This window comes from Cetorhinus maximus, chromosome 2, assembly GCF_964194155.1.
Source record: "Cetorhinus maximus chromosome 2, sCetMax3.hap1.1, whole genome shotgun sequence".
In the NCBI taxonomy this organism is placed as follows: domain Eukaryota; kingdom Metazoa; phylum Chordata; class Chondrichthyes; order Lamniformes; family Cetorhinidae; genus Cetorhinus; species Cetorhinus maximus.
The window spans coordinates 121,186,272-121,205,871 of record NC_135880.1 but is presented as its reverse complement, the minus strand read 5'-3'; the positions used below and the strand labels follow the sequence as shown (position 1 = coordinate 121,205,871).

Below are 19,600 nucleotides of genomic sequence, written 5' to 3'. Positions count from 1 at the left end.
TCAAATTCACAGTTGGTTGTTATAAGTGAATTGTCAGCCCTGCTCTAACTCCTTGTAGTTATTGGCTCATGTTTGTAAACTTAAGTATTTTGTTTCTAGTGGGCTCTATTTAAAATGAATGAGCTGGCAAATGAGAAAAATACATAAGTCACATATGTGACTGTTTAGTTAACTGGAGTTTTGGGTTTAAGTTTGTGCACCTTCCTCTTACACAGAAATATACATAGAAACTAGGAGCAGGAGTAGGCCACTTGGCCCTTCGAGCCTGCTTCACCATTCATTATGATCTGGGCTGATCATCCAACTCAATAGCCTGCTCCCGCTTTCTCCACATATCCTTTGATCCTTTTCGCCCCAAGAGCTATATCTACTCCTTCTTGAAAACATACAATGTTTTGGCCTCAACTACTTTCTGTGGTAGTGAATTCCATAGGCTCACCACTCTCTGGGTGAAGAAATTTCTCCTCATCTCAGTCCTAAATGGTCTACCCCATATCCTCAGACCCTGACCCCTGGTTCTGGACTCCCCCACCATCGGGAACATCCTTCCTGCATCTACCCTGTCTAGTCCTGTTAGAATTTTATAGGTCTCCATAAGATTCCCCCCCTACCCATTCTTCTGAACTCCAGCGAATATAATCCTAACCGACTCAATCTCGCCTTATATGTCAGTCCCGCCATCCCAGGAATCAACCTGGTAAACCTTCGCTGCACTCCCTCTATAGCAAGGACATCCTTCCTCAGATAAGGAGACCAAAACTGCACACAATATTCCAGGTGTGGTCTCACCAAAGCCCTGTAGAATTGCAGCAAGACATCCCTGCTCCTGTACTGGAATCCTCTGGCTATGAAGGCCAACATATCATTTGCCGCACCTGCATGCTTACCTTCAGCGACTGGTGTATGAGGACACCCAGGTCTTGTTGCACATTCCCCTCTCTCAATTTATAGCCATTCAGATAATCTGCCTTCCTGTTTTTGCTACCAAAATGGATAACCTCACACTTATCCACATTATACTGCACCTGCCATGCATTTGCTCACTCACTCAGCTTGTCCAAATCACACTGAAGCATCTCTGCATCCTCCTCACAGCTCACCCTCCCAACCAGCTTTGCGTCATCTGCAAATTTGGAGATATTACATTTAGTTCCTTCATCTAAATCATTAATATATATTGTGAATATCTGGGGCCCCAGCACCGATCCCTGCAGTACCCCACTAGTCACTGCCTACCATTCAGAAAAATACCAGTTTATTCCTACTCTTTGTTTCCTGTCTGCCAACCAGTTTTCTATCCATCTCAAAACACTACCCCCAATACCATGCGCTTTAATTTTACACGCCAATCTCTTATGTGGGACTTTGTCGAAAGCCTTCTGAAAGTCCAAATAAACAACATCCACTGGCTCCCCCTCATCAACTCTACTAGTTACATCCTTGAAAAATTTCAGTAGATTTGTTACGCATGATTTCCCTTTCATAAATCCATGCTGACCCTGTCCGATTCTGCTACTGTTTTCCAAGAGTTCAGCTATTAAATCTTTTATAATTGTCGTCAGGCTGACTGGTCTATAATTCCCTGTTTTCTCTCTGCCTCCCTTTTTAAATAGTGGGGTTACATTAGCTACCCTCCAATTTGAAGGAACCATTCCAGAGGCTATAGAATTTCGGAAGATGACCACCAATGCATCCACTATTTCTCGGGCCACTTCCTTAAGTACTCTTGGATGTAGATTATCAGGCCCTGGGGATTTATCGGTCTTCAATCCCATCAATTTTCCCAACACCATTTCCCTGTTAATACTGATTTCTTTCAGTTCCACCCTCTCACTAAACCCTGTGTTCCCCAACATTTCTGGTAGTTATTTGCATCCTCCTTTGTGAAGACAGAACCAAAGTATCAATTTAGTTAGTCAGCCATTTCTTTATTCCCCATTATAAATTCCCCTGTTTCTGACTGTAAGGGACCTACGTTTGCCTTTACCAATCTTTTTCTCTTCACATACCTATAGAAACTTTTACAGTCAGTTTTTATGTTCCCCACAAACTTACTCTCATACTCTATTTTCCCCTTCTTAACCAATCCCTTGGTCCTCCTTTGCTGAATTCTACAGTGCTCCCAATCCTCAGGTCTGTTTTTTTCTGGCCAATTTGTGTGCCTCTTCCTTGGATCCAATACTGTCTCTAATTTCCCTTGTAAGTCATGGTTTGGCCACCTTTCCTGTTTTACTTTTGTGCCAGACAGGAATAAACAATTGTTGCAGTTTACTCATGCGCTCTTTGAATGTTTGCCATTGCCTATCGCCTGTCATCCCTCTTGGAGGCAACTCTATTATTGTGGTTGGGACTTATTTACATTATTAACTTTACAATCTTGGTGTTAAACGGCTAAGCCATAAAGCTGCTTTCTTAATTGAGATTTTAGTCCATCAGAATTGATTTACAGACACAACCTTAGTTTATGTAAATTGTTGGCAGCTAGGCCCTGATGAATATGTCTTGTCTACCTAAATTAATCATTATTTAAATTAATTTTTTTAGATTAATATTTCAGTGCATACCTGCACATTGCCAATATGCTAAATGCACTGAGGATCATTGGATCAGCTATGATCTCATTGAATGGTGGAGCAGACTTAATGGGCTGAATGGCCCACTGCTCCTAAGTCTCATGGTCACTGAACAGGAGTACCAATGTTTAAAATTGATTTTCAGCATTGTCATTAAATAAAGACATTCAAGTCATGTGATCAGTCTCCTTTTATAGTTTTGTTTTCATTTTAGGATTTTTAATGTGTTAATTTTTTCCAAAATTAAGCTAAACAGATTCAAAAAGTTGCCAGCTGTAGTTTGGGGAGTTTAAATCTTGATTTCCACTGTAATGTAGTGGAGGAGCATCTATTTTTCTTGTTATCTCCAAAAAGTATTGATTGGTGCTGGGATATTGTTCCACATTTACTTAGTCTTCCAGTATCACAAGCACATGGCTATTCTGTGGGTGTGAACTTCTACAAGATGAGTACTGGGAGGATATTGGGTGGGGGAGGGTTGCGGAGACAATTATGGTACCCCATTTCTGGAAGGCATTTGATAAGGCGCCACATCAAAGGTTATTGTGGAAAATAAAAGCTCATTGTGTACGGGGTTATGTATTAGCACGGATAGAGGATTGGCTAGATACAGGAAACGAGGCATAAATGGATCATTTTCTGGTTGGCAAGGTGTAATGAGTGGCATGCCACAGGGATCAGTGCTGGGGCCTCAGCCTTGTTGCAATTTATATAAATGACTTGGATGAAGGGACTGAAGGTACGGCTGCTAAATTTGCTGATGACGCAAAGATAGGTAGGAAAGCAAGTTGTGAAAAGTTCACAAGGAAACTGCAAAGGATTATAGATAGGCTAAGTGAGTGGGCAAAGATCTGGCAAATGGAATATAATGTCGGAAAATGTGAAATTCTCCATTTTGGCGAGAATAAAAGAAGCATATCTAAATGGTGAGAGATTGCAGAGCTCAGATGCAGAGGGATTTGGGTGTCCTAGTGCATGAATCACGAGAGGTTAGTCTGCAGGTACAGCAAGTAACTGGGAAAGCCAATAGAATGTTGTTTGTGAGGGGAATTGAATACAAAAGTAGAGAGATTATGCAGGGCATTGGTGAGATCAGGTTTGGAGTACTGTGTACGGTATTGGTCTCCTGATATAAGGAAGGATGTAAATCCGTTGGAAGCAGCTCAGCAAAGGTTTACTAGATTAATACTAGGAATGGGCCGGTCATCTTATGAGGAAAGATCGGACTGGCTAGGCTTGTATCCGCTGGAGTTTAAAAAAGTAAGAGGTGATTTGATTAAAATGTACAAAATCCTGAGGGTCTTGACAGGGTGGATGTGGAGATGATGTTTCCTCTTGTGGGAGAATCTAGAACTAGGGGTCATTATTTAAAAATAAGGTGTCGCTTATTTAAGACAGATGAGGAGAAATATTTTTGAGGTTTGAGAGTCTTTGGAACTCTCTTCCTCAAAAGGCAGTGGAAGCAGAGTCTTTAAATATTTTTAAGGTAAAGGTTGGTAGATTCTTGATAAGGGGATGAAAGGCTTTTGGATGTAGGTGGGAATGTGAAGTTGAAGTTAAAATCAGATCAGCCATGATCTTATTGAATCGAGGGACTGAGTGGCCTACTCCTGCTCCTTGTTCATTTGTATGTGCATATTGACTCTCTCTGATAGTTAGTGTAAACCAGGAAATGAATCTGGGACCTGCCAAGTCTGTATGACATATGGTGAATTGGCTACTGAGTTAATAAGTGGGAAAAATGCTGTTAATTGAAAGTGGAGTTCCAACATAAATTGTAATATCTTTCATTGAGACACGCTGTACTACTTTTACAGGGTTTTTTCCTTCACTAGATGCAGGGCAAATTATATTTATTTCTGTAGTGCATTTGGTGTGTATTCCATATCCACATTGTTTACTTCAGTCAAAAATGAAAATATTTAATGCAAGGAGAATGCTGATAGCTAGTATGCATTCTGATTGTTTCATTAAACTACCAAACTCTCTATAGATTTATGATTTGTAGTGTGTGGAATGAATGCCTGTGTACTTTGACATTCAGCCTTTCACAAATAGGTGTTATTTTGTAGAGGTGTTTATGACAACCTGAGAAGCAGCTGTCGTTAAATTAACAGGGCAACTAAAATTCGACAAACTCCAATAAAGTTTGATGATGGCTTTCTATTCTTTATTTTTACTCTCCTTTCCCTGTTGGTGTCTCTTTTCCACATCCCAGACCTTTCCCGTTTCCACTAAAAGAGGTTAAAAGTGGGAATGATGGTTTTATTGGACTGCCATTTCTTCATTACAAACTTGTCATTACTTTTCCCCCTCTAATTTTATCTTGATAATGCTGCAGTGTTGTATGTGGGCCTGCTATAAATCTGCTAATAAAAGTCTGCCTGGACAGTAAATATGTGGTCTGTGTAGTACATTAACTCTCTCTCTATGCACTGAAATATTTTCCACCTGATTAGCTAGTATACCAATGACAAAAGGTGGCTGTAGATTGGTCACATGGTAGTTTACGTTCAGATGAGTGTGTAATATTTCACTCTGGAATTAGTAATTGGGGCAGTGCAAATGGGGAGTGAAGAAAAGTTGGCAGTATAGCTTGTAAGCTTGTATTTATATCATAAGTTTCATGAAGGAGATGTTAGGCCTTTGGAGGTTGCAAGACTTTTTTTTTAAAAAGTGCCCCAATACTGTTGGGATTTCTAACTTTTCCATCACATTTCTATATTTGTTAATTGACATTACAGCAGTGTTTAGTGCCATGGGAGCATTGTTTATTATATGTAGCAGACATTGGCCGGGATTTTCCAGCCCCGCTGCGGACGGAGCGGCTCCCCAACCAGAAGTCCATTGACTTGCAGCGCGGCTGGACGATCCAGGCAGTGGGTGGGTGTGGAAACTCCCGCCCATTATCTTTTGAAAGTTAAATATGCTTTTTAACCTTCAGCGTTTAAAACCAGAATCAAATGTGAGGTAACTGCCATTTAGGAAATATTTTAGCTCAATGCTAAACGGGAGTCCTTGGGGGGGAAGGGCTTGTAAAATAATGCAATGTTAACCTTTCAAGCATAGGGTGTTGGTGACATCTTTTGTGCGTTTATCTTTGTTCAGTTATATGGTAATCTACTTCTACATCTGGAAGCATTTTTGTCTCTGGATGCCCATTATGTTTCCTTTGTTTTTAATCATTTGTTATATGAATCTGCTAAATAACATTCTTTTTATAGACAATAGATCTTTGGAGATTTAAAAGAAAACTGCCTGTTTCCTATACAGTACAGACCACTCTCATTGTTCACTTGCTCAGTGTGGGAGCTGTGGAAATGTTAACTAAATCGGGAGGACAGGGAAAAATAGTTTTAAAGTGATTCTTTTAAAGTGATAGTTTTAAAGTGGCTTGTTAAAGCTGTTCCTACATTGCCGAAGATTAGTGCTAACAACACCCGTTCCTGAGACTCCCAAACATTAGGAACCAGTGCCATCAGTGTGAATCTTAGCATAATCTTAAAAGGCTTAGATTTAACATTGCAACTTTGTAAGGTATACCTTTCAGATTAATCTTACAACTGCACTGAAGATCTTGATTTTTTTTTTAATGGTACTTAACAAAATTCTTTAACTGCTTAAATGCAAGGCAGCTCGGATGTTTGACCCAAGCTCCTTAATTGTATGAAATAGGAGATTGTTCCCTGACACCACTATGCATGAAGTAACAATGTGGTTGAAAGGACTGAATTTTATGGTACAGTGAAGGATAGGAGCAATATTAGTCATTGGCTTATAAGCAGAACAATGTATGTTGGCTACATTGTAGGGGGGTAGTGATTAACTTTAACTTTAAAACTGATTATTTTGTAAAATTTAAAGTCACATTGGAATCTAATACCTTTGGTTTGTAGTCCCTCTCCGTTACAGTCTTGTCTAAATCTATTCTTTACTGTCAAGTAAATGTTATGCCTCAAATTGCTGTCTCTAGCACCTGTCTCATTGTAGTTTTCAATGTTTTAAATACACAATGATCTTATTGTTTGCTGAAGCATGATTTTGAATTTTGTTTCAAACCTCTTTTTACAAATAACGTTTATTATTCTGTAAACAGGTCTTGCTCTTGTAGTCATTGGCACGGCGACTGTTGTGACCACTATTACAGGACTATCAACGTCTGCTATAACTACCAATGGATTTGTTCGTGGAGGTAATGGTTTCAGGTTTCCATGTTTGCAGTGTATTGATGTCAATGAAGTGTATTTGATATTCTATATCTCCAGGATCTGAAAAGCATCTCATCACATTTCCTCTGTTCTGCATGTGATTATTTGCATCAGATGTAAAAGGAGCAATTGAGGACTGATGTGAATCATTTTCAGATCACTTTTGTTTTTTTTTCTCTTCTTGACTCCTTTGTCATCAGGGAAAAAAAAGAAAGATGGCTGGCATCTATGAAACAATTTAAAAAAAATATAATGCAACAATGCTTTTATTCATGCATTCAGTTAGTAAATTTATTGCTCTAGAAATAATTTCTGTGCTGAGAAGCAGCTGCCTCTGATGGTGTGAACTTCACTTCAAGGTGAACTTTTATTTTTAACTGTCTTTGATTTGCACTCAGCTGACTTAACTTCCTGCAGTGAAACATAATGACAGAATTTAATGTGCTTGACTAGTTGATGGTACTTTAAACACTGAATACAGGGCACTGGTTGTCTAGTTTGTTCAATATATATCTTAAGTTTGATGGAAAAAAAGGCCTTTACATGTCTGATCATTTGCATTCAAAAAGCAAAAATCATCTAGGTTTATATTAAATTCTCATTGTTGTGTTTTAAATTGATAGTAAGCATGTAATGCCCACTTTCATGTTTGTAGTAGTCAAAATTGGTTTGGCTATCACCCAGTTTTCAGACATACCCTGACACTCTTTTGGTTGTGAGAAGGGCAGCTGTGTATATGGAGTTCATCTCCCAAGAAGCGATGACCAATAGCAGCTAAGTAACTAAATAGGTTGACACTGCTATTAACACACATGCCAGTAATTTTTCCAAGTCACTCACCACCCTGATTTGGAAATATATCGCCGTTCCTTCATTGTCACTGGGTCAAAATCCTGGAATTCCCTTCCTAACAGCACTGTGGGTGTGCCTACACCACATGGACTGCAGCGGTTCAAGAAGACAGCTCACCACCACCTTCTCGAGGGCAACTAGGGATGGGCAATAAATGCTGGCCTAGCCAGCGAATCACACATCCCGTGAATGAATTTTTAAAAAAATTATGGCTATAGTGTTTCATTTTTTTTCCCCTCTTTTTTCCCCCCCTCTCCCATCTCTCTCTCTCTCTCTCTCTCTCTTTCTTCTCTCTTTTTCCTCTCTCTCTTCTCTCTTTCCTCTCTCTCTCTCACTCTCTCTTTTCTCTCTCTCCTCTCTTTCCTATCTCTCTCTCCTCTCTCTTTTCTCTCTCTCTTTCCTCTCTCTCCCTTTCCTCTCTCTCGCTCGCTCTCTCCGCTCTCGCTCGCTCTCTATCTTTCCGCTCTCTATCTTTCCGCTCTCTCTCGCTCGCTCTCTCTCGCTCTCTCTCGCTCGCTCTCTCTCGCTCGCTCTCTCTCTTTCCGCTCTCTCTCGCTCGCTCTCTCTCTTTCCGCTCTCTCTCGCTCGATCTCTCTCTTTCCGCTCTCTCTCGCTCTCCGCTCTGTCTCTTTTCTCTCTCTTTCCTCTCTCTCTCGCTCGCGCTCTCTCTCGCTCTCTCTTTCCGCCCTCTCTCGCTCTCTCTTTCCGCCCTCTCTCGCTCGCTCTCTCTTTCCTCTCGCTCGGTCTCTTTCCTCTCGCTCGGTCTCTTTCCTCTCGCTGGCTCGGTCTCTTTCCTCTCGCTGGCTCGCTCTTTCCTCTCGCTGGCTCGCTCTTTCCCCCCCTCGCTGGCTCGCTCTTTCCCCCCCTCGCTGGCTCGCTCTTTCCCCCCCTCGCTGGCGCTCTCTCTCTCCCCCCTCGCTGGCGCTCTCTCTCTCCCCCCTCGCTGGCGCTCTCTCTCTCCCCCCTCGCTGGCGCGCTCTCTCTCCCCCCTCGCTGGCGCGCTCTCTCTCCCCCCTCGCTCGCGCTCTCTCTCTCCCCCCTCGCTCGCGCTCTCTCTCTCCCCCCTCGCTCGCGCTCTCTCTCTCTCTCTCCCCCCTCGCTCGCGCTCTCTCTCTCTCTCCCCCCTCGCTCGCGCTCTCTCTCTCTCTCCCCCCTCGCTCGCGCTCTCTCTCTCTCTCCCCCCTCGCTCGCGCTCTCTCTCTCTCTCCCCCCTCGCTCGCGCTCTCTCTCTCTCTCCCCCCTCGCTCGCGCTCTCTCTCTCTCTCCCCCCTCGCTCGCGCTCTCTCTCTCTCTCCCCCCTCGCTCGCGCTCTCTCTCTCTCTCTCCCCCCTCGCTCGCGCTCTCTCTCTCTCTCTCTCCCCCCTCGCTTGCGCTCTCTCTCTCTCTCCCCCCCCCCCTCGCTTGCGCTCTCTCTCTCTCTCCCCCCCTCGCTCGCGCGCTCTCTCTCTCTCCCCCCCCCTCGCTCGCGCGCTCTCTCTCTCCCCCCCCTCGCTCGCGCGCTCTCTCTCCCCCCCCTCGCTCGCGCGCTCTCTCTCCCCCCCCTCGCTCGCGCGCTCTCTCTCCCCCCCCTCGCTCGCGCGCTCTCTCTCCCCCCCTCGCTCGTGCGCTCTCTCTCCCCCCCCTCGCTCGCGCGCTCTCTCTCCCCCCCCCTCGCTCGCGCGCTCTCTCTCCCCCCCCTCGCTCGCGCGCTCTCTCTCCCCCCCCTCGCTCGCGCGCTCTCTCTCCCCCCGCCTCGCTCGCGCGCTCTCTCTCCCCACCCCCCCCTCGCTCGCGCGCTCTCTCTCCCCCCCCCCCCCCCCTCGCTCGCGCGTTCTCTCTCCCCCCTCGCTGGCGCTCTCTCTCTCTCTCTCCCCCCTCGCTGGCGCTCTCTCTCTCCCCCCTCGCTGGCGCTCTCTCTCTCGCCCCTCGCTGGCGCTCTCTCTCTCCCCCCTCGCTCGCGCTCTCTCTCTCTCTCCCCCCTCGCTCGCGCTCTCTCTCTCTCTCTCTCCCCCCTCGCTCGCGCTCTCTCTCTCTCTCTCCCCCCCCTCGCTCGCGCTCTCTCTCTCTCTCTCTCCCCCCTCGCTCGCGCTCTCTCCCTCTCCCCCCTCGCTCGCGCTCTCTCTCTCTCCCCCCTCGCTCGCGCTCTCTCTCTCTCTCTCCCCCCTCGCTCGCGCTCTCTCTCTCTCTCTCCCCCCTCGCTCGCGCTCTCTCTCTCTCTCTCCCCCCTCGCTCGCGCGCTCTCTCTCCCCCCCCCTCGCTCGCGCGCTCTCTCTCCCCCCCCTCGCTCGCGCGCTCTCTCTCCCCCCCCTCGCTCGCGCGCTCTCTCTCCCCCCCCTCGCTCGCGCGCTCTCTCTCCCCCCCCTCGCTCGCGCGCTCTCTCTCCCCCCCCTCGCTCGCGCGCTCTCTCTCTCCCCCCCTCGCTCGCGCGCTCTCTTCCCCCCCCCTCGCTCGCGCGCGCTCTCTCCCCCCCCGCTCGCGTGCTCTCTCTCCCCCCCCCTCGCTCGCGCGCTCTCTCCCCCCCCCTCGCTCGCGCGCTCTCTCTCCCCCCCCCTCGCTCGCGCGCTCTCTCTCCCCCCCCTCGCTCGCGCGCTCTCTCTCCCCCCCCTCGCTCGCGCGCTCTCTCTCCCCCCCCTCGCTCGCGCGCTCTCTCTCCCCCCCCCCCTCGCTCGCGCGCTCTCTCTCCCCCCCCCTCGCTCGCGCGCTCTCTCTCCCCCCCCCCTCGCTCGCGCGCTCTCTCTCCCCCCCCCCTCGCTCGCGCGCTCTCTCCCCCCCCCTCGCTCGCGCGCTCTCTCCCCCCCCTCGCTCGCGCGCTCTCTCTCCCCCCCCCTCGCTCGCGCGCTCTCTCTCCCCCCCCTCGCTCGCGCGCTCTCTCTCCCCCCCCTCGCTCGCGCGCTCTCTCTCCCCCCCCCCTCGCTCGCGCGCTCTCTCTCCCCCCCCCCCTCGCTCGCGCGCTCTCTCTCCCCCCCCCCCCCCTCGCTCGCGCGCTCTCTCTCCCCCCCCCCCCCCTCGCTCGCGCGCTCTCTCCCCCCCACCTCTTCCACCACCACCCCCTCAGGAATGTTAGGCTTGTGTTCAGATATTTGTGTATGGGGACTGTGAGGTATGAGTGTGAGAGGGCAATATGACAGCGTTTTGAGGCAAGTCTACCTTCACTGGTCAATGTATGTGTTTGAGCAATGGGTGAAGCTAGCCACTTGATGCTACTATTAAGCAGTGACAACACAACTGGTATTTTCCACTAGTAGAATGCTGCTGTCAAGCTAAAAGGATGTTCTGCCTATAACACAAATGTATACGAATTTCAGTGTGGTTGTGATGCCAGCTACGTAGGCCATATGTCTCAAAGACCGGCAGATCATATCAAACAGCGCATCCCTTCGGCTGTTTGCAATAGTCAGAGAACTGATCGTACTGAACCAACCTGTGCTTGCAAAACTCATATCTAATGTTAGATGTGATTTCACGACTATGCTGAGCATCTGCTGAGCAATCCTGAGTGTGCACTAACAATTACATTAACAACCCATTTAAGATCATTGGTCAAGCTCACAATGAGCTCACTTGTGGTTGCTAGAAGCTACGTCTATCCATAAGCAGGAGCCTGGCCTCTGCAGGCAAAAGAAATATGTCCAGACATTGCACCTTTTTGAATAAACAAAAGCATGGGGGACAATAGCTTCCAGGTGCATTCACCATGGCAACATCTTGACCAATCAGAGTCAAGTTGTCAATGAATATACACCCCCTTTTTCATGCCATAGAAGTTGTTGTTCCCTTTGAAATTTGGCATTCTTGTGTCTGCCCTGCGTGCAAAACTTTTTTCAGCAATATTTGTACTTGTATAGCATTTTTCACAACCACCGGACATCACCAAGTGCTTTACAGCCAATAAAGTACTTTTTGAGGTGTAGCCACTATTATAAAGTGGGAAATGTGGCAGCTAATTTGTACTCTGCAAACTCCTCAAAACAACAATGCGATAATGACCAGATAATTTTTATGTAGATTGAGGGATAAATATTGGCCAAGTCACCAGAGATAACACAGCCGCTCTTCTTTAAAGTAGTGCCATGGGATCTTTTACATCCACTTGAGCAGGTGGATGGGGCCTTGGTTTAATGCCTCATCCAAAAGACAGCGCTTTTGATTGCTTGTTCAGTATTACACATTACACTGGAATGTCAGCCTTGATATTGCGCTCAAGCCCCGGAGTGGGACTGGAACTCATAACCTTGTGATTCAGCGGTGAGTGTGCTATCAGCGGAGCCACAGGTGACACACAGCGCCTAGAGGCAGGCTCCTAATTGGTTTGCTCTGACAAAGTGCAATTGGAAGGCCTGCTACTCCACTGATTAGGTTCTCAGCCTGAAAATGGTCCCTACCTCGGGGGGGGGGGGGGGAAGAAAAGCTAGGTTGGAAAAATTCAACCTATAGGATGTGCAGATACCAGCAGCCAAACCCATTCTAAAGAAGAAAGACTTGCAGCATTTATATAGTGCCTTTCATGACAACCAGATGTCCCAACGCACTTAACAGCCAATGAAATACTTTTGAAGTGTAGTATATTGAAATGCAGCAGCCAATTTGCACACATCAAACTCCCACAAACAGCAGTGTTATAATAACCAGAATTTTTTTTGTGTGATGCTGATTGGCCAGGATACAGGGAATAACTCCCCTGTTCTTTGAAACAATGCCACCTGAGACGACAGACGTGGTCTTGATTTCAAAGTCTCAATAGAAAGACAGCACCTCCAACATGCAGCACTCCCTCTAGTGTCAGTCTCGCTTTGACTCTGAGACAAGGGTGCTCCCAACTTGAGACGTGGTTGAAACACAACTGGTGCGAGTATTTTTTTTTTAAATGTGTGAGCATAGGTTGTGTTGGCTAGTTATACCTATATGGAAATCTATCTAAGCCTGATCCTGCCCTAGCTGTGTGCACATTCCAACAGGGATCATTAGTTTGTGACTAGGAGTGGAAGTAAATGGCCTCGGTGATGAATCGCAGTTGGCTTTGTTTGCCTTTACCTTTTACTTAGAATTCAGTGCTTTTTCAAGATTGAGTCCTAAATGTTTCCTGGCTCTTTTTTTTTTTGAAGAAAGATCACATTGGTTCTCAGCAGAAAAGTTGTAATAATGAAATTGTGCTTGCCAAATGAGATGTTTGAGGCCAAACAATCAGGATTTTCAATATTTCTCTAACAAATAGACAATGGAGCAATGTCCCAGAGTAAGATTTATTAGTTCTTTAACTACCATTTTGATTTTTTTATATATATATATATATATACTGTTAATCATTAGAATAAGTGCTATTCTGTGCAGGGTAACTTTTTTAAATGATGTGCTTAATCCCTCCTTGTTAAAACTGCAGTGCTCATTGTTGCAAAATTGTTTGGCCATTATGTAGGTAGGTAAATGCAAAGAAAGCATATTTTTCTTTGGAAAGAACAATCAATTTTTTCACATTTACAATTAGAGGACTAAAATCAAGGTAGCTGCCCACACATCACAATAATGTGGTGAAAATGGTATAACTCGATGCAGAACAAATATTGAAAATAGAGGTAATGTCAGATCAGGAATAATAAAGAGAAACAGGAGAATTCCACAGATTAGAAGTTTCCCTTTTGCATATCTATCACACTCTCTTTATCTCTTGCTTTTGTTCCCTTACCCATTTCTATCTCACGGCTTCAGCTCTTATCTATATAGCTCACTTGCTCTGACTCTTATTTATTCTTTGACTCTATTTTTGTAGCTCTCACTGCTTGGAAAGGATACCCTCTTCTCACTCCCTTGCACTTTCCTGTGCTCACTGTCTCTAGTACAATTAAAATGGGACATTCAAACGGTTATACTTTTCCTTTCTTCCTCCCCCTCCCTAAAATTTCTCCTTTTCTCAGTCCTAAATAATCAACCCCTGAGACTGCCCCCGTGTTCTAGACTCCCCAGCCAGCTTACCTCTGCTTACCCTTCAGAATCTTGAATGTCTCAATGAGATCACCTCATACTCTCTGAAGGTGAGAGAATATAGGCCCATTTTTCTCAGCCCCTCATCATAGGACAACCTTCCTATCCGAGGGACCAATCAAGTGAACCTTTTTCTGTGCTTGCCTCCAATGCAAGTATGTCCTTCCTTAAATGTGGAGATCAAAACTTCACACACTATTCCAAGTGTGGTCTTACCAAAGCCCTGTGCAATTGTAGCAAAACTTCCTTATTCCTGTATCCCAATCCCCTTGCAATAACGACTTGCCATTTGTTTTCCTTTTTGCTTGCTGTACCTGCATGCAGGTTCCATTATGAGTCACTCAATTCTTTCTGAATGTCAAAATTTACAGGTTTCATGCATCTTTTTTGAAAAAAAAGTTTTGTTTTTCCATTCTTACAACCAAGTGAGTGACCTCATACTTCCCCACATTATACTCCACCTGGCATCTTGCTGCCCACTCACTTAACCTGTCAATATCTCTCTGCAATTAGTCTGTATCCTTCTCACAGCTTGCATTTCCACCTAGCTTTATATCATAAAACTTAGATATGTTACTCTGTCTCTTAGCTCTCTTTCATTTCATGAAGTCATTAAACAATTATATAAATTGCAGCTGATTTGCCATACCTGGTGCCTTGGCCAGCATTCTGCCCTTGACCAACATTACCAAAAGCAGATTCATTGATCATTCATCCCAGTGCAGTTTATAGGACCTCAGTTCACAAAGTGATTGCTTTGTGTAAGAAGCAGCTAGATGAGCATGTTGGGGAGAAGGGAATAGAAGGATATGCTGTCATGGTTAGATGAAAAGAGCTGGCATTTTGGCGCATAAATACTAGTTGGGCTGCCTGGCCTGTTTCCGTGAAACACTTCACTCGGGGTATTTGGAACTCAATTCTGTAACTTCGTTTTTTTTGTTACTTCAAGAATTGTTACAGTGACTAAAATAGAATAATGCTTAACTTATCAACACGAGAACTGAGAGGCGCCCATACTAAATGAGATGAATTTGTTTGAAAATGTTTTTCTACATTTTTGTTTGCTATATCGTAATTAATAAAGTTTAGGTTTTTTGCTAAAATGTTTGCATAAAATGTTCTTTGCAACCAGGCTAAACCCAAAATTTACTGTATCAAAACAGTTTACACAAATTATAAACTAATCATCTTTTAAGACTTTATAGCCTTCCTGGGCTAAGTTGTCAAAATGCCCCCTCATTGCTTTTATTTCTCTGGTTCCTCAAAGGAAGTCACTTAAAAGATGGTGACCATCTTCAGTTTCAACTAAATGCTCAAATCTTCAAGGCTTATCAATTAATGTTAACAAGTTATCTCAGTCAAGCCGGAACCTGTAACCACACACTGACCAGGAGTGGGAACTTTGGCTTGTTTTGAGAAGAAAAACCAACTTTGTCCATGTCAGCAATGTTGGGGCTAATTTGAATACAGTACTCCCATGAAATACTCCAGTACTTCAAGGATGACTTTGCAGGATCAAGAGGGCCTAGTTTGCCATTGTCATTTCTAGCACCTTGGTCGATGTCGAGTGGTCCGTCCAGTTTCATTCCTCTTTAGACTTTGTAGCGTTTTGATACAACTGAGTGGCTTGCTAGGCTATTTCAGAGGGCAATGAAAAGTCAGCCACATTGTTGTGGATCTGGAGCCGCATGTAAACCAGACCAGGTAAAGATGGCAGATTTTCTTCCCTAGAGGACATTAATGAACCAGATTGGTTTTTATGACAATCAACAATGGTTTCATGGTCATCATTACTAGACTAGCTTTTAATTCAATTTATGAATACGTGTACCCAGAGCGTTAGCTTGGGCCTCTAGATTCCTGATTTGCTTAACGTTGTTTCATTTGAAGTTGCACTTTTCAGGAATGTAACCACAGCATTAAGCGAGGGCTTATTGTACACATGTTTTGAACGATTTTAAGTAGTTAAATATTTAATTTGTTAAGAAACTGGCTAGCGTTGAACAATGAAACTAGTAAATGGTTCACAGTTTTTAAGCTAATTTTTGTTGATTTTAAAATAGCTACTCCAGTATTGAACACTTAATAAAAATACATTTTACCCTTAATAAAACTGCACCACTTTGCCACTCTTAAATCTATAATTTTTTTGAATGCGGAAGAAAAGGCAATTATGCTTTATGCTGCCTGCTTGTCATGGCTTATGGAGGATTTGTGTTTGCGATAATGCAAATGACTTTGGTAGAAACTTGAACCATAACTGCTTCAGAAAAACACTGCACGTTCAAGCACCCAGTTTGATAATTCAGCCCAAAGTGGAAACTCTAACCCACAGTTTGAGTCTTGATTGCCAAAATAGTTGGAGCTGGAGAGAAGGAAATATTCTATTTCAAAGGATTTAGCAAAATATAGTATCTTAAAGGGCAGCCTAGGAGATGCACGGAAATTTCATTGCATTAGCTTTATTTCCTAGCAAAGACCCAATTCCTTCACTCCCACATTCAACAACATTGAAGTGAAATGGTTGAATCATAGGAATTTTGAGTCGGGGAAAACTGCAAATATAGAGAGGATTTTGAGAATTTGACATCCTGTACTGCTGTAAATATTGATGCCTTGTATGTTAGGTGTCCAATCCACCATTGAACCAGCTTGGAAGTAAAGATTAATGAAACACAGTACTTTTTATATTGCCATTTTATTTCTTCCTCTTGATGTGGATGAGTCTTTTCTTTCTTTTTGAAAACTGCTTGTACCCATACTGTTTTTAGATCCACTTTGGTAAACTGCCAGGGTAGAGTGCATTTAGGAAATACCTGTCCTGTTTCTTCTTCTTGCTACTTCCTTGCAGCTTTTTGTCCTTTTAAGCTCAGACCAGGAATTGAACAAAGTGAGGCACTGAGCTTTTGACTTTCCTCTCTTCTATGGCATTCTGTGTTCGTGTGCAATCTCTATCCATGGAATTCTGATTTAATTGTTTCAGAACTTGCAGTAACTAAACCTGGGCCTGAGGACGTTCTTCTTTATGAAATGGAGTATACAAGTCTACTTATTACAGTAACACCAAAGCTTCCACTTATGGTACAGATTGCTGGGAACATCATTGTCATGTGTAATTCTATGCAATTCCCCTTGGTTTTTTTTCCACTTGTCTCAATCTCTATGTTCGGATTTATGACCTCTATGTCCTCTGATCTGCAAGCTTATCTGATGCAGTCTAATGTTTGACAAAATCACGTGACCCGAGTAACAAAGCATTTGTATAATCAAAACGAAACGCTTTATGATCAGTCTTATGAAAAGGTGTGCATCTTTATTAAATCTGTGGTTAACCTGTCAACGTGCTTCAAATTAGATTTCATTTAGTCTAGTTGATTGATTAAAGATTCTAGTCATGATGATGCAAAAAAAAAGACCCAGAGAAGGTGAAAGCCTTATCTTTGAGGTTTTTCCTGCGTCAATGAAATTCTGCAATACAATGAGAAGAGGGAATGTTCTTGATGTAGTTATGTTCACATGATTGTGATGATGCTGGAGAAATAATTGCATACCACAGAAAAGCTCAGTGCTGTGTATCACAAGTTAATAACATAGGATGTGTACAAGTTCTAGAAAGTTGCTGTCACGTTTAACAAATAAATGATTTCCCATAACTGTACCAAGTTACAAACAGTAATTACATTTGATTGAGCACTTTTGAAATATTAAGTGTTATTTTAATTAATAGATGAAATAGACCAGGAAGGTGTGAATAGAATCAGGAATTGTCTATTTATTCTAGACTTATCCACCAATTAACTAATTAGCTTTATTTTTAATCATAGCTTTTGTGCTCCAGCCAATGTCCACTTTCATCCCCTGAAAGTTCAAATTTAGAAAGTAGTTTGGAATTGCTGAGGAAGAGTTGACAGCTAACATTAAAATTTTAACTTTTACATTATAAGATCATGTTACTTCAGAATTGTTCGGTTTAATTTGGGAAATTGATTTTTAGATACACAGCAACATTTTTAAAAAGAATTTAAATAAATGGATGCACCACTTGTTCTCTAGAAAACTGGTATATGATTCCTGAAATATTTGACACCCTGGAAAGACTCATGTATGTTTGTAAAGAAGCACCATATGCTTGATGGACTCTTGCAAATGACTTAAAAAGGATAACCGAATTACAAGCTTGATTTTAATTGGATATTCTGCTAGTTTTTAGCTTTTTTTGAGGATTGCTCCTCTATATTTCACCTAAATTCAGTTGAGGCTTCAGAGATGACCTTATTTTGCAGCCTATAACAGTCTCTCAGCTACACATGTTTTGAGCTTTCCTGTTGTTATAATACGGCAGGTGGTGTTTGCCAGGCTGACCAAATCCACAAGGGAAACTTGGCCAAGCTATCACGATTTTTCAATTTGTATTTATTACGAGAAGGCTTGGGCACTGAAGTCAGAGGTAGTGAGTCCACTACCACCTTCAGAGATTTTAAGGATTAAATTAAAACATTTATTAACAAAAGAAAAAAGTTACACATACACAAGATTACCATTACACAGTAATAACCGTTCCCTAAATTTCTACTTAACCAGACTCCCAACTACACACCCCCTTTAAGGCAACAGTCCAAATAGATTTCAAATTTATGAAGTCATCCAGCAATTTTACCACAAGCACACACTGGACAATGGACTTCAAAAGGCCTTTAATACAATTTTGGTCACTGGAACAGCAAACTTCTGCAGGGTGGCTAGAGGCTTTTTGCCCCAAGTCTGTTTCACACAGCCACCTTCCCAGATCTCACATGGCCATCCTTCACACAGCCTTCCGTTAAACATATTTCTCCCTTTTTGATCTGTAAATCCCATTGTTTCAACTTGTCTTTAAAGTTACTTTTCGCAGAATATAAAAAACTTTCATGTTATCATTATGACCAGTACTTTTGGGAAATAAAAATGTAATCGCTTTGCCTTACTTGTCTTGCCAGTTGTAAACATCTTCCATGTCCTTTTGAAAATCAAACACTTCTCCACTTATCTAAAAATGCAAATTTCATTCATGCCGTCTCTGCTGAGACTTCACCCTTGCTTTACTCATCTCCATTTCAAATGCCTGTTTTACACCTCCTTTCTTTGATCATTTAAACCTTGCAGCCTAACTGTCTCTAGTTTAATTAAATTAGCCACTCATGGCCCTACATAAATCCCACAATAATAATTGGAAAAATATAACTCCTTGACACTGTCCATAGTGTTACCTTACTGCAACTATTATGGTTTAGTTCTGCTGACAGGGAGGGACAGTTTTATTGCAAATACATCCTCATCCATCACCAGGATGCATAAGTACTTATTGCGTTCAATAATAGAGGAGCAGGCCTGAGCCATATGTATTGACGAACTTCATGCAGATGATAGATTGACTTAATTATATTGCCCACCAGTAGCAACTAGCTAATCTCATGATACTTGCATTGACCATTAGATATCACGGAACTGTATGCCTCTATTCTGCATTAGTCCTGGTACCTCACCAGGCATGGCCTTAGCAAGTTCACACAAGTATATTGAGAAATTATGAATAAGATCCATTAAAGTAGTCACCAATTTTCCAGGCAGCGCTGGGCTTATGGACTTTGCTCAAAACTAAGAATTACATTACGTACAGCTATGTTGAGGCTTCTTTTCCTTTGTTTTAGAACCAGAGTATTTTAGGACCTTAGATTCACCTATCTTGCTCTGTGACATATTTTAATGTCTTTTTGTTGCTGTCATATTTCTTACTGCTATAGAATGAAGGTCATCCAAAAAAAAAATGCCAGGAGAGCTGAATGGGATAATTTATAACGACTTCTTATCTCACTACAGGTGGTAGTACGCAGGTAGGAACCAACTGAGGCCAGGGCAAAGGAACAGAATATGAATAGCAAGCCTGTTCCTCCCAATAACCCTGCCTGTGAGTCATGCTGGATAAGTGACTGGCAACAAGCACTCCAGATGATTGATTCAAATGACTTAACTTGT

General features: G+C 43.4%; 1 protein-coding gene across 1 annotated transcript in view; it reads left to right on the top strand.

The window, feature by feature from the left end:
- The window catches only part of slc12a2 (solute carrier family 12 member 2), a 253,622-nt gene that overhangs the window by 87,929 nt on the left and 146,093 nt on the right, over window positions 1-19,600 (top strand). The window contains exon 5 of the mRNA XM_078569009.1: window positions 6,670-6,765. Within this exon, the coding sequence (XP_078425135.1) occupies window positions 6,670-6,765 (96 nt within the window). The remainder of the gene's footprint in view (window positions 1-6,669; window positions 6,766-19,600) is intronic.